The following is a 15009-nucleotide window of genomic DNA, read 5'->3' on the forward strand; positions in this document are numbered from 1 at the left end:
GCGCAATAGTGGTCTTGGTGGCAGACAGGTTCAGTCCACAGCGCTGTAGGGCAGACAGAACCGCTCTCCAGACTGCTAACAGCTCCTCAAGAGTGTTTGCTCCGCAGTACAAATCATCTGCCACCTTTGCTACACGGCCTTGTTCAAGGAGATCGCCAAACACCCTGCACGTCAGCTCTTCTAGTGCTGTCTCAGACCCTGGCATGCCCATTGCACTCCGTACATATACACGAACACCTTTAAAAGGTGTAACAACTCCACAATACCTCCATGACTCTTTGGACAGTGGAATCTGGTAAAAGGCTTTGGTGAGGTCTGTAGCGATCATATACTTCCACTGAGCTATCAGGCGCAGGGTGGAGTTGACATCAGGCATCAGGGAGGGCTGAGGCTTGCTGTAACGGCCCACGTCTGCGAATGCCGTAACAAGGCGAAAACCACCTCCAGGCTTCTTGACAAGGAACGAGGGGTTAACATATTCCACAGAGACGCCGACATCCTCAGGCTTCCTGAAGACACCCATGCCCTCCAGCATGTCAAACTGGGCCTGGAGGTCTTGCAACTGACCCCTAGAGTATTGTGGGACCCTGCCCTTGCGCTGTGGGGGTTGGACTGGCCCCATGTTCACCCTAGCCTGGAATGGGCCCACAGCACCGTTGTAGCCCTTAAACTGTGGATCAAACACCTCGTCAAATTCTCTGTGCAGTGCACAGAACTTGTCCCGGACATCAGAGGGCATGATTTTATCTGGGTCCAAAAGCACACAGTCAGAGTGAGGGACAGACTTGATAAGTGAGCCAGGTTTGAGGGGATGAGCGGACACTGCTGAATCACTGAGAGGGGGGACGTAAGTAGCGCATACACGGCACACATGGGCATTTTTCTGGACTAGCCATGGCTGGCCAGTAAAGTTGGGGATGCGAATTTTCCCTGACACACTCTGAAGCATAGTTGGAGCAGGCCATTGAAGTGACCCCACCTGCCTGCAGGAGTTGTCCATATGTGGCTCAACGGCCAGTTCCCCGTCCAAATCACATAGCTCAAGGGGCAAGTCGAGCTCAATGTATTCCCCTGGCCACACAGTAGACTTAGTTGGTGCACGAAGCACGTGAGCACGACGCACAGCATGCCTGTCCATAGGCGTGTGGTGGGAGCCATAGCGGTAGACATCATCGCCAAGGCAGACCTGATGTTTGGCTGGTCTGATGGAGACATCGTTTTTCTCCATAAATGGAATTCCAGCTAGAATGTCTGAATCAAGATTTTCGACGACAAGGCCCTCAAAATACAGTTTGTGGCCATCTCTGTTAAAGTATGTCCGCGTCTCACCCAATACCTTCAAAGGGGACGAGCCATCTGCTTGGTGTGCCGACTGCGTACTTCCTGTGATGGTGACGCCCAGTCTGGTCGCACACGAGGCCCTCATCATGTTCCCAGTCGCACCACTGTCAATGGTGAGCCGCGCAGACAGGTGGTCATGAAAGGCATCAAGGTATGGGGATTGTTTGATGAGCACACGCTGCACAATGGTAGATGCTGCTTCGTCATTCTCTGAACTATCCAATATGTCCTCCTCCTGTTCACCCAGCACCTGGCGGCTCTTCGCCATATAAGTTCTATCATGTGGGGGCAGGAAAGGGCATGTGCTGAGGAAGTGACTGTCAGGCCTTCTGGCCTCTTTACAGAGTGGGCACGACTTCCTAGCACGGATGAAATGGGTCTGCTTCGCTTTTGGGGGCTCAGACACAGCTGTACGCATAGCCCTAACATCCTCAGAGGCCTGCAGCTCATCCAATAGTGACTGAAGGGCTTGTGAGATTTCTGGTTTAATGGATGCCAATGTGCGGGACCGCAATTCTGTGCCATATCGCTGCTTAACAAGTTTAGGCAATTCAGTGTGAATGAGACGAAGCCATGTGAGCACAACAAAGTTCTCAAGTGAGGGTGTCAACTCCTCATCTTCAGTTACGAGAGCCCCCATATGGCTAATGTTAGAGTCTTTGCGTAGTAAATTGTCTTCCATAAAGGCCATTAAGCGCTGAAACAAATCTTCCGGTCTCTCACTAGGCTCCAGTTTAATAGCAGCAAAGTCAATAAAATGAGCACCAGTGCACTGGAAGCCATAATGCTGGCGAATAGTTTGCCATATATGGTCGATTGAAGTGGAGTTTTTCACCATAGACTGACGTGAAATAACAGGACAGTAATTCGCTATTTGCCCTAACATTAATTCCAACATGCTTACTTTCTGCTCCTTCGTGCGCCGCTGTGCGCGGGCGACGGAATCAGGATCATCCGTGAAGCCTCTGTATTGAGAAGTTTTCGACTTTTTCTCCCATTCCACACCGCCGACCAGGAAAGGAGCAAACTCGTTGTCGAGTGACAGTGTGTACAAAAGATTCTGACGCCAGTTCTCGAAGGAGTTCACAGTCTCAATCTTAGTTAAGCACCACTGCTTTGGAGCTCTGTGTGAATTCGCCATACTGCTGGATTACTCCGGACGCGTTCTGACGGTAGAATATTTCCACAGCGTGACTCTCTTGACTGGATACCGCAACGAACTCGGAGTTTAATCCATCTTCAGGTCGAAACGTAAGTCCGGTAAACGCTGCCACCACGCCAATAAATAGAAATGATGTCAATGAATCACAAACGCGACAGGTTTAGTTAACATGTGTTTACTACACAACCAGATGGGAAAACACACAGCCCCGAGTGGAACATCCGGGTCACAGGGTTAACCAATTAACCAATAACACTCCTGGCGCAGTGTAAGAGTGCGGGGAAAGAACAACGACGGCTACAGAACGGTGAGTTTAATATTATGTTTAATACTTTATTCTGTCAATGGCATGTTATATTTGGCGCTTGGTTAGATGTAGAAATTATAAGTAAAGGTAGAAAGTGATCCAATGGTGTAGGCTACACATTGTAGGCAATCGATGTATGTATCTTAGCCAACCTTACTTGGCTAGTAGGCTAACATTAGCAGCTGCTGTAAGGCACATACAGGAGTATGCTATGTACTACATACAGCAAAATAATTTGTTTTTCGTAGGACTACGGTACGTTCAATGAGCTAGGGAAAAGTGGGTTAAACATGTTTCCACCACAAAAGTCCAGAACGATACCTGAACGATTATTTCCTACTTTTGCTAACCGTTTCCCAGTTGTACACTGTCTACCAGTAAGAAACCTGCAATCATCATCATTGGGAATGTTCCCATTATTCCCAGACCCCCATAAAGACAAATATGATATGCCATGTAATGCCATATAATACCATTATAATAATACCATTACATGAAATAGCAGGTAGTAACAACACGGCACATTTCTCTAAATAAGTTAAGATAACATTTCATATAAAATTAATTCAACAACACTGCAGTTATTGTCCTCTGGGGATTACATTTCAATTACTTGTCTATCTGTATGCCTGTCTATTATTGTTGTGCAATGACAATGACAACTGCTAACGTTAGCTTGAGCAATGGATAACAAATGTACATTAATTTAGGGTTTTCTTTAATTCACCTTTTTTTTTCTATAACCCTCAGACAATGGACAGAGTTAGAGAGTACGACAACTTAAAACAACAACTTGAAAATGGTAAGTTTTAGGGGGTCATATTTTCAGTTTCCGTAAATCCTCAAATTATGGCCGGGATTCTATAGCCGGGGACATTGTCGATTCAGACAAATAAAGGCCGGTCCCCAAATATAAGCCAGGGTAATAATTGCCTATATCATACCCCTATTCCACCGACACAGCTCTAGTGCTGGTTCGGAGTCAGTTAACCCAATTCCACCAACGCAGGTCTGGTGCTGGTTCGGAGTCACTTTTACCCATCGCCCCAGAAAGACAGAGAAATGATTAATATTTTGCAAATATTTTGAAAATTATTTTCTAGGAGAGCTGACTCAAAAAGGGTTTGACACACGAGTAAAAAAGCTTCTGGTGGCAAAGGAAACCGGTAGGATAGTATTGCTGCATATTTTCAGTATTAACATCAGATATTCGTAGTATAATGTTATGTATATAATAGCCAACATTTGAAGATTGCATATGAATTCAATGTGAGTAATTCTTTGATTTCACTGAGTACTTATTTGTGCCTTGTCATACCACCGCCATTTCTATTGTAGGGCAGAGTGAAGGGAGTTCCAGTTCTAGCAATGATTATTTGAGTAAGCAAGCTCCATATTATGTGTATTCACAATAATATGAATGAGATGTTGGGTTGCTTGGATTTGGCACAGTTGCTCAAATAAATATCTGTGTTCATTTCAGCTGCAGCTGAGGCTTTTGCCAAAGCAAAACATCTTGTACAGCCGCAAGTTGTGAAGAAGAAGCAATATCCACTGGCAGTTAAACCATCAAAGTCGTCACTTCTAAAGGTTAGAAAAGTCTGACCCTAAATAAACACAATATTGCATTAAGAAACAAAAGATGCCTCAGTGAAAAGATTTTACTGTATTTTCCGGACTATATGTCACACTTTTTCATAGTTTGGATGGTCCTGCAACTCAGGTGCAACATATATATTTATATATATGGTTTTTTCCTCTTCATGACACATTTTTGACTGATGCAGCTTATACTCTGGTGCGGCTTATAGTCCGGAAAATACGGTAGTTAGATAGATTGTATTTCTTTTCTTTAAACTTAGGTTAAAATGGCTCCCATGGAGTGGAGGCCACGGACTACAAAGAGGTCAGGGAAATATCAAAAAATTATTTTGGAAGAGATCCCTCCCCGTGTTGTCCTGCAGGGAGATGAGACCTATGACGACCTGCTAAAAATAGGACAAGAAATGTTCTGGCCTGACAAGCACGATCAAAGTGAATTCACCCTTTGCCATGGAGACGGTAGTAGGTGGACCAAGGTGGAATTCTCTGCAGAGTTCAAAATTGTTTCTGATATGACCACTCCTTGGAAAAGGACTCTTTATGTTGGACGAAGAGAATTGGATAATTTGGGTAATGCTAATTATCAATACCAATAATATCATAAGTGTAGAAGTTATTTAGTACAAAACATCTGTTATTTTTGCAGAAGTTATCTGCGTAGATGATGAAACTACAGCACCAGGTATGTTCATGTCAGCCAAAACTAATTGCCATAGTAGAAACATTTAAGTGTCTATATGTGTGGTTACATGTTCTAGTTATGAAGTAATCTGTATATTGTACTGTATGTTCCAATGGAATTTCACTGTGACTGTCATTTTTTGTTTCTGCTGTTGTGTTTTGTAGATGAGGAGGATGAAGGGGATATGGATCAAAGTATGTTTGATGAGGTAATGGCATGATCTGGTCTGATCTTGCACCCACAAATCCTCAGACATCATTAGTGTGATTGTTAGAAGTGTGCCAAGTGGAAAAGAGGATACTTTCACTGTTTGTGTTTGTAGGATTCCAGTGCCGAGTCAGCTAGAGGCAGTAGTGCAGGGACAGCTGTAGCTCAACACATTTCAAATCTCAGGGTCAACAGTGAGTCAACTGCAGAGGCAGCGGTAGGTGAGAATTGGACATCAGAGAGTGCAGTGGAGGGAAATGAGAGTGTGAAGGCTTCACACGATCCCATCCTGCCCTCTTGTAAGTATTTTGTTTTCTATCCAGATAGTGTCTTTTTCCACAAATTATTTAAGGAAAAATTAACATCTCATGTATTAAGGGAAGGGACCACTGCTCCTCAAAACATACATTTCAATCAGTAGGCCTGTTTGATGTCTGAAGTGCTGTATGTAGAACAAAGAACAGGACAATTTTGTACAACATCACAGTGGATCAGCAGATAAAACTAACCAAGGGTAGCGAGTTCACTCTATTTCAGTTTAAGTTTGCCCTATAGGTTAGCTTCAGCTGTCAGTCCACCATTACATCAATCCTCCATATGTACCATATATTTTCTTACTGACCACACTCAATGTTGAGGTCTCAGCTTAAGGTCCCCTTTAAAAGCTTGACTAGTCTGGGACTTGTTTCACCAGAAGCTACACATATTTAAACTTGTGACAAATAAAGAAATGCTGTGAGTCTATTTGTGTCACTGTTGGTTAATATTTTCTGAGGTTGAATAGCATTTCTATGCCATGTTGTATTGCTTACTACCAATATGTGAATGATGCTGAACATTGTTTGGAATGGGCTCCAATAACAAATCCAATTACAATGTAGGAAACATTGCGCTTGATGTGTGTTTGTATCCCTTAGTGTATCTTCCACGTGTCCCATATGTGGACAGCTCCTTAATCAAATACGATGAAAGGCTTCTCCTTGGAGAAGGAACGTTTGGTCAGGTGTACGGAGGCTCGTACCAGGGTACACCTGCGGCTGTAAAAAGAATAGTGTTAGGAAGTGCCAAAGCAGAAGAGCAGGACATCCACCATGAAATAAATGTGTCTCTGTAAGAATATTTTATTTAAATGATTTTTTCTGTGCTCTGTGTAGCTTTGTAATGTGTTACATTTGATAACTTAAAGTGATTTATAATGCTAAGTAATTTCTAATACTGTTACAAATGTGTGCAAGAAACCATTTATTTATTTTTAACTTTTGAGACAGAATGGGGTAGGCAACCTGAGATTACTTTTCTTTAGTTCTGAAAGAATAAGATTGGGTTCTTTTCATTATTCACAGGAGACTGTCACATCCCAACATTGTGAGACTTCTGGCGGCAGCTCGCAGTGACACCTGCTTTTTGTTGGCTACAGAGTATATCCATGGAGCTCCTCTTGATGTCGTCATTAACTCTGACAGCTGCATTGTAAAGGTATTTTTGCTACTGTTCTTTCAGTTGCCTGCTGATATTCTTTAATGTGTCACTGCACATAATTTGTTAGGGAAATAAGCAAAGTCTTATGACTAATTATCTTTGTTAATTATAATTGTCTTCTAAGCTGGAAGGACACGATGACGAATTCATCGCTCTCGATCTAGCAATGGCGACAGAGTATATCCATGCACAGCAGGTTATTCATCAGGACCTTAAGCCAGCCAATGTTATGGTAAGTTATTTTTCCTTCAGAAATACTGGGCATGACAATGGAAGCGCTTCTTTTGAACAATCTCTGAAGTGAAAACATTTTAGAGATGAGTAACGTCTTGGAAATGTGCATAAAGTGACAGTGTACCAGCAGACTTTAGTGTCAAAATGCAGAACTTGTAGACCACAATGAATATGTAGCTTTACAGATGACAAACTGAGCCAACAATATCAATCATTTGGTTGCTTTGCTTTTTATACGTGTAAATATATCTTCCCTGGTAAATACAGTACTTTCATACAACATTCATAATGTTTTCTGTATCTTTCAGATTCAATTACAGTCGAAGAGGGCAGTCCTAACAGACTGGGGTTTGGCCAATATTAGAGACACTGTCCAGCTTCGCCAAGGTAGCCGTGCACAAGGACAGGCTGTAGGGCCCATGGGCGGGACATTCCTGTACATGGCACCTGAGTGCATCCTGCACTTTCAGGATGCCTCCTGGTACACTGACATGTGGTCCCTGGGGGCCACCTATCTGGAATTGTTCACAAGGTCATCCCCATGGCTCATCAGAAAACAACGAGAGCTGGCTGCTCTCATGGCATCGAAGACCCCTCCACACGCTCTCCAAAGTCTCAACGAGAAGTACCACTTTTTGGGTACATTGCTCAACTATGAGCCGCAATCCCGACCCAACGCCTCAGGAGTAGTAGAATTTCTCAAGTCAGGGCTTGGCCTGGATTTAGAGAGCCGATATGGGTATAAGTGGTAGAGAAATGCTGACAGTGTGAGGAAGTGTTTTTGTGTTCTGATAGTTCTAGTGAAGTCATAGTTTAAATAATTGAAAGCTTCCAATTTGTTCTACATTGATGTCCAGTGTGTGTTCAGCTGCAAAAGTATCCACATTAAAATAAAGAGCATGTCATGATTACTACCCAGCCCCCCACCCCCTCCTTTTTTCACTCTCTTTCCCTTAGCATAATTTTATATAATTCGTTTGCCTCTGCAAATGTAGAGGGTGTTTGCAGCATATTTCTATTCATACAATTGGTTATTTCTTCAAATAACTTAAGGTAGGCAGCAAAGCAACCATTTAGGGTGTGTGGAAACCTGCTGTTGGCTAAAATGGCCCCACACAGGTCTTGAAATTCCTCGTTTGCAACACGCAAGTGTTCATTTTCTTCACTGACAATTTGTTGTGAAAAGTCAAGAAGGTCATCATCAACTGGGCACAGCATATCAGCAAAGCCTGTATATAAGGGAGAAAAAGACAAATGGTGGTCTTTCAGGACATTTTCTTCAGAAGGAGGAAACATAATTGAGCATTAATGGCGAGTATGCATTCATAGAAATGTATTAAATAAATCAACCAAATTTTCTAATACCAGGAGGTGGGGAGTTGTACATGACATCTGGCTTCCCGAATGGACCTGGAGCATGCCGTTGTTTTCTAATGTCGTGACTGTTCCAAACTGTCCGCTCAATGTTCAAGTCCTCCTGAAGCATCTCAAGATGTGTATACTGCAGGCAATTTCTATTGAAAAAGAAATAGAATATGTAAAGAGTGTCCGATGAATTAGAGCATGTTTATGCAACCTTCAAAAATATATGCCATTTTCACTTGAAAGAAACTTTGACCTACATGTGTACAGAGTTGTCCAGTTCGAGGATGCCAGACTCCATCATGCCCTAAGCATGTGATAAGAAAAGGACATAAGGTTACTCTATTTTGTCATTTAATGAGTTTATGGTAGCAGCTAAGAAATTATAAATGAACATGATCAGAGGGTAACTTCAGAGTGGAAAACTAACATTTCAGCAATTATGTTAACCAAAGCAAACACATAAACCATGTTAACCATGTGCAAACACATAAAACACCAATTTCAGATATAGAGGTGTTAGATTTCTTGTGCTGTAGGTAGGGGATTTCCCCACAATAGGCAATCAAAAACCATTGTGGTCCAAAAAAATTGCCATCAGCAATGCACTCCTTTTGCTAAATTATACATTTATGGCCGTAGACATAGTTAAGATCACTTCAAAATGGCTTTAACCTCTCAACTGCAGCAATGAAATCATTCTTTGGTTACTGGTTTTAAATGCAGTTAAGAAAATATAGGTATATTTAAGGTCAGTCATCAGCGCAGCCATTGATGGTTGTCCTAGGCTAGTAGTACCTCAAATCTTGTCAGCCATTTCTTGATCCACGTCCGCTTTAACATGCTGTTGAAGCATTCGGCTCTCTTAACAGAACAATAATGAAATACATTTTTTCAACAAAACAATAATGAAATACATTTCAAAATATTTCACCAGACATAATTTCACTGCATTTCTTACTTCCAGTAACTATATGCATGTGACAATAAACTTCCTTTTATCCATTTCATCTACATCCACCAAAAAAGAAAAACCTGGGGAGTTGTGTAAAATACTAATAACAACTGAATGTGATAATCTACAAATGTTGAATGCCATATTTAGTTGGAAAAGGGACATAAGACAAAATATAAATCTTGAAAAAGACATTTGGTATATATGTACTTTTTCAATTTTGATGCTGGCAACATGTTTTAAAAAAGGGTTGGGACAGTGGCATGTTTACCACTGTGCTGCTTCACCTCTTCATTTAAAAACTTGCCTGGTTGTGAACTGATGTGCCCATCCTGAAGCATTGCCATGCCTGGTCCCCAAGTTGTCGAACGTGAAATGCCGTCTGCATTTCACCAACAACAAGGTTCTCCTTTCCCCTGTCACTCCGGATCAATCGGGGACATCCTTAGCATATAAAAAGAACATTTTTTGTGTATGTGACCTGACAAGCTTTGCCACAGACTCAATACCTCCAATTGACAATGCATACCTCCTAGTTCCACAACAACATCAAAGAAGTATCTTGCCACAAATTTTTGCTTGCGGTTCGAAGTGCCAACCTTCAGCCACAGAACCCTTCGAGAAAACCTGAGAGAGGAAAAAAAGATATGCACACATCCATGCACATAAAGAAAGCCAGCTTAGACAGAATGTTGCCCATGGTAACCAGCTAGCTTCACCATACTCTTACAATATCACTTCAGATGTGAAAAAGTTATTAACGTAATGTACCTTATGACACAGCACAAGCGATGCTTTTGTACAATTTACCTACCCATCAATGCATAAATGTACCCAGATCCCAAAGAACTTCAGCTTATCATTACCTGTAGGACAAAATATAGGGATATCTATAACGCATCCTATAGTCGCATTGTAAAACTTAATCCCTTTCATTAAGATGATCAAATGTTTACCATCTATGTGCCAGGTGTCATTTGGTCCAGAGCTGTGGTAGTTCCTCCTTTGTATTTTTTTTTTGCCTGGACTCCTTCTCTGCAGACCACTTGCATCCACTTCACGCATAATTTCAGCAACATCAGTCCTACATTCATTGACAGGTACTTATAAGTGACACTCGAAGGTAACATGACAAAGTGCTTGGTGACATTTACATCACTAACCTGTAGCAAGGCCGCACTCCTCTGACATCGCGAACACGTTTTAACATGGCTCTGATGCCTTGGTCAGGTGACCAGTGTCTCATCTCGCTCTGGAAATCGAACATATCAAGTAATTATAACCATTGCATGGACAAGCAGAACAACATTTTTGCACAATGCACAAACATTTTTTTTTTTAATTGTTTGGGGGCTATAGGCTATCTATGCTAAGCTAGGCTAATGGAAGGGTGCATCAGACCGAGTAACTGCATGCACAGATAAGAGAAGGGTATGGGTCATATTATCTAATTTAGTACTGCTAATTATCCAGTAAAGGTTCCACTGTGCAACAGAAGCCATTGTCCAGTCAACCTTTACATAAAGTGTGCACACTGAAGAAAGCACACGCCAAAACGCGTATGTGCAAATAAAAGAGTATATGCATAGTGCGGCCTCTCTCCTACTTTCCTTTATGTATAACTATCCAGGCCAGCACTGATAAAGTTTAAAAAGTAGACAAATTGAGTGAAGCCTGCTCCTATCCTCACTGACCATTCAACTTTTACAAAATTCTGTCCACAGGCCACAGGCTTAAAGGAAAACCAAATATTCATCATCATTTGGCAGCATTTCCAGTATTGGCGTTACGTAGTCGTTTGTCCACCAGATGGAGACGTAATTTTGTTGGAAGTTAATCTAAAGTGGGTTGGAAAGAAGCTTCAGGACAACACTGTAGTTTACCGCAGATAACGTCTAACGTCTAATAAGTAAGTAAATAAATAAGTAAGTAAGTAAGTAAGTTTTATTTATAAAGCACATTTAAAGCAGTGCAAAACTGACCAAAGTGCTGTACAGTGACTAGCTAGAATGAAAATAGATAAATAAATAAAAGCACGCAGTGTACAGTTGCAACACTGGCATTCCAATAGACAAAAAAGAAAAACATCTGCACGCAGTGTACAGTTGCAACACTGACAGCATTGATTAATAAGATACATAAAGTGAGCTAAGAGCAATTTAGATACATAAAGTAATTAAAACAGTGTCAAAGCAGCGGTCCCCAACCACCGGGTATCCCACATCTACTTGTATCAGACATTGGTAGACCTGGCTGACTTCAGACAGCGAAGCTGTTCTTGTTGAGACTTGTCCCCCAAATTATAATTTCTTCCACTCAATTAGACAAGGCAAACGAGGTGGTGGAATTGCCTCCATTCTCTCAAACAAATATAGTTGCACACGAGTCAACTTTGGCGAATTCGCTTCCTTTGAGTATATTGCCCTCACTCTGAAGGCTGACCCAGCTGTACTTCTATTAACCTTATACCGCCCTCCTAAACTATGGACTGGCTTTCTCGACCAGTTTTCTGAACTTATGTCGCTCATCATCACTAGCTATGATCGGATAATTGTAAATGGCGACTTCAATATTCATGTCAATAAGACAACTGATGCTAAAGCCAGTAAGTTCCTTAATGTGTTGGACAGTTTAGAGCTAAAGCAGCATGTTACAGGACCCACCCACAACCTTGGCAACACCCTCGATCTAGTCATTTCCAGAGGGATAGAAGTCACAGACTTATCAGTAAATGATATAAATATGTCTGATCATCATTGTGTATCTTTTAATATTGTACTACATACTCCAAAAATTCATCCCGAAATTGCAATCAAATCGCGACTCTTGGACATTAGAGCAGAACAGCAGTTCATAGCTCTTATAGACTCCATAAATTTTTATATTTTACATCATCCCATTGATCAAATGGTAGAGGCTCTCAATCGTGAATTAGGCGCTCTGCTTGACAGAGTGGCACCCTTAAAGACTAAAAAAAGGCCCTGTAGCAAACTGACACCTTGGATGAACGAAAATATCCATGATCTAAAAAGATCATGTAGGAAAGCTGAGAGAACATGGAGAAAAACTAAGTTACAGGTTCACCGTGCCATTCTAAAAGAAAAAATTGCAAATTATAATAGAGCTATTCGGAATGAGAGGAGGAACCACTTCTCTAAGGTAATTGCTGAAAACAGTGGAAACTCTAGGGTGTTGTTCTCTACCATTGATAGGCTATTGCATCAAACACCTTTTGATACACTCAGTCAGGCATCCTCTCTAAGATGCGAAGAATTTGCAGACTTCTTCAAAAACAAAGTCATTTCTATAAGGGAGGCTATTGGTAACACAAGTAATATGTTTGATAGTACACCCAAAAACAGCCCCCCAAAATTAAGGTCCTTTAGCACTATTACTCAATCTGAGCTTGGTAAAATTATAACTCAAACCGGCTCCTCAACATGTGTTTTAGATCCAATCCCTACTACATTCCTCAAAAAAGTATATGATGGCTTAGCTCCCTTTTTTCTCAAGGTAATAAATACCTCATTAGAAACAGGTATATTTCCAACTGCTTTTAAAACCGCTGTTGTGAAACCTTTACTTAAAAAGTCAAATCTTGACCATACCAATCTGAGCAACTACAGGCCTATATCAAATCTATCGTTTTTGAGCAAAGTACTTGAAAAAGTTGTTTGTAATCAGTTAAATACCTTCCTCAACGAAAACAGTATCCTTGAAAAATTCCAATCAGGTTTTAGATCAAATCACAGCACAGAAACGGCTCTAGTAAAAATAGTCAATGATCTCAGACTAGCTACCGACTCAAACAAAGTCTCAATCCTTATTCTTCTGGATTTGAGTGCGGCATTTGACACCATTGATCATAGCATCCTAATTCACCGCCTTGCGAAGTGGGTGGGTCTCTCTGATAATGCTCTAAACTGGTTCCAAACCTACATTACTGGCAGAGATTTTTATATCAGTCTAGGAGATCATGTATCTGAAAAACATGACTTGCCTTTTGGTGTGGCCCAGGGGAGCTGCCTTGGTCCCCTGCTATTTTCTCTATATATGCTTCCATTGGGAAACGTCATAAGTCAACATAATGTAAACTTCCACAGCTACGCAGATGATACCCAATTGTATCTTTCTGTTGAGCCAACTAACCCAGATGGCCTTTGCTCCCTCACTGCATGCCTAACCTCCATTAATCAGTGGATGAGCAAAAACTTTTTGAAACTAAATGATGACAAAACAGAGGTACTTCTGGTTGGACCAAAACTAAAGCGAGATATTATTCTTAGTAATCTGGGGAACTTGGCACACCAGGTCAAACCAAAAGTAACAAGCCTCGGTGTCATCTTAGATGCAGAGTTAAGTTTTAAGCCCCATATCAGTAAAGTTACTCAGACAGCCTATTTCCACTTGAGAAACATTGCCAAAGTGCGGCCCTTTTTAACTCAACAAGATGCAGAAAAACTAATTCACGCCTTTATCACTAGCAGGTTAGACTACTGCAATGCACTTTTCACTGGTCTTCCCAAAAAACATCTAAAGAAATTGGCACTCATACAGAACTCTGCGGCTAGACTTTTAACTAAGACTAAGAAGAGAGAACACATCACCCCTGTGTTGGCTGAACTGCACTGGCTCCCTATTTCCTATAGAATTGATTTTAAGGTTATGTTAATTACTTACAAAGCTCTGAATGGCATAGCACCTTCATATATCTCTGAGCTTTTAATATCTTATCAACCACAAAGGAAACTTAGATCATCCAATTCTAATCTTTTAATCGTACCCAAAGTGCTCCACAAACAAAGTGGAGAAGCTGCGTTTATCCATTATGCCCCCAAACTATGGAACACCCTGCCTCTGTACATCAAGCAGGCGAGTTCAGTAAATATTTTTAAAAAAGATCTGAAAACATACCTGTACAGGAAAGCTTTTAGTTAACTCATCTTATCCTGTAGACTACATTTTCAGATTATTCTACATCTGCTACTATTGGAGGGCGCAGCCAGCCAGAAGCAGATGGGCTCCCCCTATTAAGTCAGGTTCTGCTCAAGGTTTCTTCCTGGAATATGGGAGTTTTTCCTTGCCACAGTTGCCATATGGCGTGCTTGTGGGGGGTAAGAGGGTTAAGGCTGCCAGTCTTATGACGTCATTTTCTATATTTTTGATATGTTGCTGAGCATATCATAAACAGCAAAGAAAAGTGATTAATAATGACTGACTGACTACTATTGTGTTACATGCTTCAAATGTAAAGCACTTTGAGCTGCATTCTGTGTATGAAAGGTGCTATACAAATAAAGCTTTATTATTATTATTATTATTATAGAGGATTGAATTGCGTAGAGCAGTAGACCTGTTTCAAAACAATAATGGAATTGCTTAAACTCAAAATTTGTAAATTCTACTTTCAATAAATGAAGACCATCAACTCATTTTAACTGCTGCTATTTTAATGAACGAATGTGTGATGCTGAGGCTATGTGTTTCAGACATCCCAACCTGCAAAAAGTAATTTCAGGAAGGTATCACAAAGACTAGTTGCTAGACTAGACCTGTAATTTGCTGCCGCTAGGGGCGCGTCTAGATTTCTAGGCTATTGCAAGTTAGCTCTGGGTACGCAATTCAATCCTCTACCAATGTCTGATACAAGTAGATGTGGGATAGATTACTTTGGCCTT

General features: G+C 41.2%; 1 protein-coding gene across 2 annotated transcripts; it reads left to right on the top strand.

Moving 5' to 3' along the window:
* Positions 1 to 2385: 2385 nt before the first annotated feature.
* LOC121685634 (calcium/calmodulin-dependent protein kinase I-like) lies at positions 2386 to 7916 on the top strand. Of its 2 annotated transcripts, none has more exons than XM_042066248.1 (14): positions 2386 to 2592; positions 2694 to 2810; positions 3561 to 3612; positions 3914 to 3976; positions 4149 to 4190; positions 4294 to 4400; positions 4673 to 4982; positions 5059 to 5094; positions 5259 to 5302; positions 5417 to 5600; positions 6219 to 6411; positions 6645 to 6777; positions 6905 to 7012; positions 7323 to 7916. In XM_042066248.1, the coding sequence occupies exons 3-14, from the start codon at positions 3564 to 3566 to the stop codon at positions 7764 to 7766; spliced, it is 1713 nt and encodes a 570-aa protein (XP_041922182.1). In that variant the 5' UTR covers positions 2386 to 2592; positions 2694 to 2810; positions 3561 to 3563; the 3' UTR covers positions 7767 to 7916. The 2 variants fall into 2 exon arrangements, with proteins under 2 accessions (XP_041922182.1, XP_041922183.1); XM_042066249.1 differs by having other exon boundaries at positions 4775 to 4982.
* The last annotated feature ends 7093 nt before the right edge of the window (positions 7917 to 15009 follow it).

The sequence above is a fragment of the Alosa sapidissima genome, chromosome 16 (assembly GCF_018492685.1).
Source record: "Alosa sapidissima isolate fAloSap1 chromosome 16, fAloSap1.pri, whole genome shotgun sequence".
NCBI classification, from domain to species: Eukaryota; Metazoa; Chordata; class Actinopteri; order Clupeiformes; family Clupeidae; genus Alosa; species Alosa sapidissima.